The sequence below is a fragment of the Populus alba genome, chromosome 11, assembly GCF_005239225.2.
Source record: "Populus alba chromosome 11, ASM523922v2, whole genome shotgun sequence".
NCBI lineage: Eukaryota > Viridiplantae > Streptophyta > Magnoliopsida > Malpighiales > Salicaceae > Populus > Populus alba.
In genome coordinates this window covers 3334818-3343137 of record NC_133294.1, presented here as the reverse complement: position 1 = coordinate 3343137, position 8320 = coordinate 3334818, and the positions used below count along the sequence as shown (strand labels likewise).

At 33.7% G+C, this 8320-nt stretch overlaps 1 protein-coding gene across 7 annotated transcripts; it reads right to left on the bottom strand.

Moving 5' to 3' along the window:
* Nucleotides 1-873: 873 nt before the first annotated feature.
* Nucleotides 874-7457, bottom strand: LOC118031721 (disease resistance protein RUN1-like). Of its 7 annotated transcripts, none has more exons than XM_073412376.1 (6): nucleotides 7313-7457; nucleotides 6467-6660; nucleotides 3910-6265; nucleotides 2546-3623; nucleotides 2069-2439; nucleotides 874-1975 (listed from the first exon to the last, which is right to left on the bottom strand). In XM_073412376.1, exons 3-5 carry the CDS (start codon nucleotides 4365-4367, stop codon nucleotides 2092-2094), a joined length of 1884 nt encoding a protein of 627 aa, XP_073268477.1. In that variant the 5' UTR covers nucleotides 4368-6265; nucleotides 6467-6660; nucleotides 7313-7457; the 3' UTR covers nucleotides 874-1975; nucleotides 2069-2091. The 7 variants fall into 7 exon arrangements, with proteins under 7 accessions (XP_073268477.1, XP_073268476.1, XP_073268479.1 ...); XM_073412375.1 differs by having other exon boundaries at nucleotides 3910-4401; nucleotides 4496-6265; nucleotides 6467-7442; XM_073412378.1 differs by having other exon boundaries at nucleotides 3910-4401; nucleotides 4666-6265; nucleotides 6467-7442.
* Nucleotides 7458-8320: the final 863 nt, after the last annotated feature.

The window sequence follows — 8320 nt, the reverse complement described above, 5'->3', positions numbered from 1 at the left end:
TGGCTCATCGGAAAATTGGAAGAGAACTCGAGCGTTTTTTAGTTGTTTAAGAGAAAACAGCAAAGGGGTTTGTGGAGCTCACCGTCTTGGAAAATGGTGAGCAGCAACAAGGTGACAAGTAAGATAAGATATTTAATATATTTTATTATAAATACAAGATTTTATAAATAAAAATCAATTAATAAAATAATAACATATTACAACGGGAAAAAAAAGTGAAAGACATTACAAATATTTATAAATAAAAGATCTCATGCTATACAAAGAAAGAAGGAAGATTACAAGAGATACAAAACTATTTTCCTGATAAGCTTTTCAAAAAAAAAGAAAAAACAATTTCAAAAGCTTTTCACTTTTGTTGTTGAATTTTAATTCTATCTTTTAATTTGATAATTTTCAATCAAAATTAATTTAAATTTTTTTAATTTTGATGATTATTATATTTTATTTTTATAAAAAAATATCTATATTAATTTATTGTAAAAATTTAATATAAATCAAATTAATTTTTAAATAAAATAAAATATATTTCAAATTATAGAATCCTCTTAATTATATTTTCAAGACATATCCACTTTTTTTATTATTACAAGTAAACTTGTCTGGAAAGGATATATGTAGAAGCAAAAAAAGAATTACCAATTAAATTTTACCATGTATTATTTTTTATTTTATTTTTATATAAAAAGATGAAATAAAACAGATAAAATAACATAAAAAATGAATCATTACATATATTTTTGGTATTGACACATAAAATAATATATTTCATATATCTTATTATAAATCCAAGATTTTATAAATAAAAATCAATTAATAAAATAATATCATATTACAGGGAAAAAAGAAAGAAAGTGAAAGTCCTGACAAATATTTTATAAATAAAAGATCTCATGCTTTCCATTATAAAGAAAGGAGGAAGATACAAAACTATTTTCATGATAAGCTTTTCAAGAAAAAAGAAAAAACATTTCAAAAGCTTTCCAGCTTTTTTAATGTTACGGTTGAAATCTAAAAAAAGCAAAACCTCTACTTTGGTTATAGACGTCTCTTTTCAAAATACAAAACCTATTGTCATCATTGGGGTTATAATGGAAACCACAATAATAATTTCTAAAAATACGAGAAGCTATTACTACTTTGGCCGCGGCATTGATAACTTCATCCTTTGATTGGATATCACCATCATCGCTACTGTTGGGGGCATTGATAACTTCATCCTTTGATTGGATATCATCATCATCGCTACTGTTGGGGGCATTGATAACTTCATCCTTTGATTGGATATCACCATCATCGCTACTGTTGGGGGCATTGATAACTTCATCCTTTGATTGGATATCATCATCATCGCTACTGTTGGGGGCTTTGATAACTTCATCCTTTGATTGGATATCATCATCATCCTTTCCTTCCTCTTCATGCAACCATCGTACACCGATCCTCCTTACTTGAATAGTTGCATCCTGTGGAAGCACTGAAATACTCACGTCATCACAATTATCAAAGGTAGGATCACCGACCCGTAATTTCGTGTGTAATAGCGAATGGATTTCACGAGCACCACGCGCGAAAGCAACAGGGTAGACAGAGGCTAGATGACGCAAGGATCGACCACTGGTATTGTTTCTGATTTCAATAACAACGTAACTAGAGTATCTGTATGCTGACGCCACACAACTTGTGAATAGATTAAAGCCACATATCCGGTGTGCAGGAAGAGGTGAGGATATTTTGAATGAAAAGTTATCTCCAAACTCATTCTGAATTAGCCATTTATCCTCTTCTTCCTCCTCATAAAACCTAAACTCCTCATCAACAGTTTTTGTAAATCACCAATAGAATCGTGAATTTGAATCAAACTGATGCAGTCTTCAAGTATTAGCTTTTCAAGGGCTAGGAGACCCGAGAAGTCAGGGGTTCTAATGAGATCACGAGAGTGACGGAGATCAAGAACTTTCAATTTTGGAAGAAACTGTGACAATACATGAATTTAGTTGTTATCAATTGAAAACGTGAGAGATAACTATAGAAACTGTGACAATACATGAATTTAGTTTATACATACCAGTTTGCCTTTCCAAGCATTAACTAGACAACTTCTGGATAGATCAAGAACCACAAGCTTCTCCAAGACAATCCATGCCAACATAACCATATCAAATTCTTGGGAAAGTGCTCAAAACTTCCATGAAAATTAGTGTAGTTTAGTTGGAGAAATTTTACATCTGGCATCTTTCTAAAAGCATCTGTGCTGAGGATGGGAAACAAACTTTTTTGTAATTTTCCCCCATCGGAAAAATCAGAAAGCCATTGTTGAAAAAAGTTAAGCCTGCGGCGCTTTCGGCTTACCATTGAATTAGTACAGACAACTTTTGCATAATCATCTTCCATTAATGCATGCATATCAATGGTAAGGCCACGCAATTTTTCAGCATCCTGAATAATAATATTAAAAGTACATGAGAAAGGAAAGTAAATGAAAGAATATGTGAAGGCACCACAAACCATTTAAGTAGACACATAAAAAAATTGAGCTACTTACAGTAGTTCCTTTCAAAATGGTAAAAGCATCCTCGTGACGCCATATTCTTTGACATTTGGGAGATTCTTGACGAGCAATTTCCCTTCCCATATCTCTTACTAGTTGATGCATCCACAACCTTTTATCATTGTTGATTTCAACAAGACATCTATCGATGAGATTGTCAATCCCAAATCTTGCACCTTTATCGAGCCCATCCAGTATCGTAACTACATCATCCACATCCATTCCATTGAAGAAACAAGCAATATCAAGGAATAAACCCTTCTGGTAATCATCATCAAGAGAGTCGTAACTTATTTGAAGAACCTTTTGAACTTCACAATTTGGAATCACTTCCATTTGTTGTAATGCGCTTTCCCATATTTCTCTTCCTTTTCCGGACAATGAAGAGCCAATAACTCGATGAGCTAATGGAAGTCCATTACAATGACGTACTATTCTCCAAGAGTCTTCTACAAAACCATCAGCAGGGTCAGCTTGTCCAAAGGCATTCCAACTGAAAAGCTCAAGTGATTTTTCATCATCTAGCGGTTCAACTTTGCACCGGACCCCCTCAATATCATTAGCTGAAAACAGACCCTTATTTCTTGTTGTTACAATGATTTTACTTCCTTTACAAAGCCAATTTTGCACGCCGATGATTTTATTGAATTGGTCCCTTTTGTCCACATCATCTAGAACAATAAGAGTTCTTTTGCAACATAATGCATCCTTAATCTTCAGAATTCCTTCATCTTCATCATTTATCTCATCAACAGTCTTTTTTAGGATGTCGGAAAGAAGTTGCCTTTGCAAGCAAACTATATCCTTTGATCTAAAATTTGATAGGAAGCTCTTTCCTTCAAATTTATGAATATTCTGATTAAAAACACTCTTTGCTATGGTTGTCTTACCAACTCCACCATTTCCATAGAGTATAGCAATGGCAGCATCATGGGACCCATCTTGCAACCATGAGTTGATATAATTTACTAGAGGATCTCTTCCAATGAAATGAAGGGGTACATGAAACATTTTTTTATCCAATTTCTTTGAGACCTTCTCCACAATAGATTGGACAAACTGTGCCTCGTACCTACATCAAAAAGTAAAATACAATGTGTGATAATTAGTAGGCTCTCTATAAGCAATAGAAATAAACAACATTTAGCTAAGAAATTAAAGCAGGTTGTGTGTCAATGATTTGATGGTTAAAACCAAATCGTGATTGAAAAAAAAAACAAAGAAGAAAATCATAAGTATTTTATTTTATTTTTTTTATATGTTTTCTTATCAATACACTTAACTGAAAGAAATTTAGAGTTCACTACCAGCATTATAGTCTTATGCTATGTGTAGTTTCATCAAGAGATACAACTTACCCATCTCCTAAATCCATTCCAGCTAAATCTGCAACTTCCTTCAAAGCAATCCTCCACCCATTCACCCGCTCCATCTTCTCCTTGTAATGCTTTTCATGTTCCACAAATGCAGCAGCAAAGCTCCCTGTTTGATTTCTGACTTCAGATGGATCCACATAATAGAATACTGGCAAAACTATACAGTCATCATTCCTCTTATGTTCCATGATCATTACAAGTTCATCGAGGCACCATCTTGACGAAGCATAGTCTTTGGAGAACACGATTATCGATATTTTCGATTGTTGTATTGCCTTCTGGAGCTCGAAACATATATTCTCTCCTCTCTGAATTTCATCATCATCTCTAAATGTGTGAATCCCTGCATCAACCAGGGCCTTGTAGAGGTGATCGGTAAAGTTCTTGCGGGTGTCTTCACCTCTAAAACTCAAGAACACTTGATATTTCCCGGGAGCCATTCCAATTCTAGCAAATATAAGACTTTTCAAAGATCTGAACAAAAAAAAAGGAGTTGCAGGATTAATGTCGATAGTTCAAGATCGACCGCACACCAATAAGCTGAAGTATTCATATATTATTATCTTACTTTTTCTATAAAACAATTTTCAAGATTTCCCAGCAATCAACTCCTCCATGCCCTCTCAGAAAAATATTTGTACTTATGATAAATTAAATCTCTATGCTGAACCAGCAAAATTGGTTGATGAGTTACATTCCACAATATAACATAATACCAAAAGAGATGAGCAGAGTTACCTGCAATCATCACTTTCCCTTCGCTGATGTTCTCTTATCAGTTCATCAATTTTCTGGTTTTAAATCAACCTTAAAAGTCTCTGTGGTATGGGCCATTTCCGCGTTAGGACCTTTTTTGTTTTTTTAATTTGCTCAAAATTGAGAGAGAAAGGTTGGATTGTAATTTTAAGACAAGTCATCCCCACAAATCCACTCTCTCTATGGTATGGAATGTTTCCGAGTGAGGACTTTTTTGGTTTTATTTTGATCAAGACTTGGATGTTGAATATAATCACTAATCTATTTGATTATACAAATGCACACTGAATTTTCCACAAGTTGATGGCTATAAACATCATTTCTGTTTCTCTCTTTTTTCTCATATCTTTTGCTTCGTGGTTGGTATCACTGTATTCCTTTAACAATATCTTTTGCTCTGAGTAGACGAAGATCCTTTATCTTAAAAAAAACAGAGTTGCAGGATTGATGTCGAGAGTTCAACATCAACAGCACACCAATAAGCTAAAGTATTCATATATTATTATCTTACTTTATCTTTAAAACAGTTTTCAAGTTATTTCCCAGCAATCAAATCCTCCATGCCCTTTCAGAAAAAGATTATGATAAATTTCTATGCTGAACCAACAAAATCGGTTGATGAGATCATCAATAATTAGTTTCTGACAGTGAATTAATCGAAGTGATTCTCAGTTACAGCAGAGATATATTCCACAATATAACATAATACTAAAAGAGATAAGAGAGAGAGAGTACCTGCAATCTTCACTTTCCCTTCGCTGATGTTCTCTTATCAGTTCATCAATTTTCTGCTTTTAAGTCAACCTTACAAGTCTCTGTGGACCTTTTTCTCTTTAAATTTGCACAAATCAATTACTAGGGCCTGTAATTCTTGTTATAATTACCAAAAGGGACATTAGACACCCACCCAACACATAATCCCTCTCATCAACTCACACGGTTCTTCTTACTTCACCCACCAGTAAGAAAAAGGCACGTGCAGGATCAAGGCTCTTCATATCTGACGTGGAAAGTTTACTAGCCTGTAATTTTGTATCATTTGAATTGATTCTAGCTTTTTCTTTCTGTTGAAACTCAAGTGTATATATATGAAGAATTAGTCAGAAAAACAAAGCAATTGGTTAAATAGGGATGGTAGGAGGGGAAGTTGCTGATTATATTTTATCTGTTTCTCTGATTCTACTCGTTGGGTTGCCCTGCTGGACAACATTCCTGCTGGTGTCTTTAGAAGACAAACTTATGCCAAGAAAGAGAGAGAGAGTTTCTCATGTTGGAAATGCAGAGTGTTTAACTCAGAGTCCTGTCTTGAACTCTAAGGCTGAGTGTCCAACAACTTCAAAAGAAGTATGCAAAACTGGGGAAAGACATTCTGAAGAATATTGGATGGTTAGATCTCGGGAGGAAGGTTTATCCTTGGGAGGGTGGATTATCAAAATCACAAAAAAAATTTCTAATAATAAGAGAAGCTATTTCTGCTTTTGATACAGGTACATTATCATTGTGTTAACTTCACTGTTTGATGAGCTGCTATTATCATCAGTTCCTTCCTCTTCATGCAGCATTCGCACAACAACTGGATCATCTGTAAACATTGAAAAACTGAATTCATGACCATTATCAAATGCAGGATCATTGCCCCCAAATTTCCAATAGCTTAGCCATAACAATTCAGATTTTTCGGCCAAAAATTATATCGAAAAATTGAGGGTAAAAAACCCAGACTCTACCCTTCGTATTGTTTCTGATTTCAAGATAAACAAGACGATAAGGATTGCATACTGACATAGCAGAAAACCATGTGAATAGATCAAAGCCACATATCCGGTGCGCGGCGGGTGAGGATATTTTGAATGACAAGTACTCTACAAATTCTTTCTAAAGTAGCCACTCCTGTTCTTCCTCCTCGTGAAACCACCTTAACATCTCATTTTCAACATATTCAAGGACAACATTGAATCTGTTGCCCTAAAGTTCTATCTGTTCCATCAAAGCAAAATTTATATAATGAGCAAAGGAAAAATTTTCTAGACATACAAGAGCAAAAAATTAGAATTGAAATAAAGCAGAACTTATAAAATGAGCAACGGAGATCAATAATTTTAAATTTTGGAAGAGACTGTGAAAACACTTGAAATCAGTTGCTGTCCATTGAAAATAAGAGAGATAGCTGTATAGCGAGACTAGATACATACCAGTTTGCCTTTCCAAGCAACAATTAGACTGGTTCTGGATTAGATAAAGAACCACAAGCTTCTCCAGAAGTGCTTTGGTTTGGATCTTGTAATTACCCAACCTTTTTATTTTAATTTTTTATTATTCTTATTATTATTTTCCTTGAAAATGATGATGAAAAACACAAATAAAAAAATGAAATAAATGAACAATAATATAAAATTTGGGTTAACAGTAACATGAGTAGAAGTTTTGAGATTTAATTAAACTTTGCATTAGTTTTATTAACCAAATTAATAAAGAAAAAAAACAATCGAACAGAGGAGAGGAAGTGAAAGTAGGAAACACAGAATCCGCAGAGAAGAACAGAGCATATACGGGGAGACTAAAAGAAAAATAGAGAAAAACAAACACAGGCAAAGGTTACACCGAGAGAAAGCAAAAGAAAAGAAAGAACCAGAGGAAAAGTAAACGAAAGGACGAACAGCACGCCATCGCCTTCATCCTGCTCCCAGGTAAGTGTCTCCAATTTTGCAAAATAATTCACCAACAGTGTGTATTAGAGATTTAATTACATGGTGACTGTAGCAAGCGTGTGTGAACTATTCATGCACGTTTGCAGGTAAAACTGCCTTGGTCACTGGTTCTGAGCTAGCTGGGCCTGACCTAATTCAAAAAAATAAAAATAAAAATAAAAATAAAGATAAAAAAAAATAAAAACAAGTAAAATGAAATAAAATAAATATATGCATGCATACATAAAAAAATAAATTTGTTTTATTGGTGTATTTACTATATTAGATTTATGAATAAAAAATAATTATTTAAATTTGTTTTATTATATTTTGCTATTATTATTTTCTAACTACGTAATATTTACTAATGCTAGAGTTGGAAATATTCATAGTTAAATATTCACTGACGTTAGAGTCAGTAATATTGCAAGCAAACCATTAGAGCATAAACCAACAAACTTTTAACAATTTAAGATAAAATCAGGAATGCAACCTGTCATAGGCATGGCATTTAAAGGGTGATAATATCTTTCCTTTCACGTAACTAATCTCGTACCATAGAATCTCCTTAAACAAAACCTTTTTCATTCAAAAAAACAAGATGCTAAATGTCTGTTCTTTTTTCTTTGAGATTTAATTTTTACATGGTCACTGCGATGTCCAGTGTGACAGATCAAAGGAAATCCATGCCAACATAATTACATCAAATTCTTGGAAAAGTGCCCATAACTTCCATAAAACTTGTGTAATTTAGCTGGAGAAATTTTACATTTTGCATCTTTCTAAATGCATCTGTGCTGATGAGGACAGGAAACAAACTTGTTCGGTCAATTTGTACTTGTTCCCCCAAGAAAAACTCGGAAATCCACTATTGAGAGAGGAGTGTAGGAAGAAGACATTGTTGAAACAAGTGAAGCCTGCAGCGGTTGCAGGCGAACCATTGAATCAGT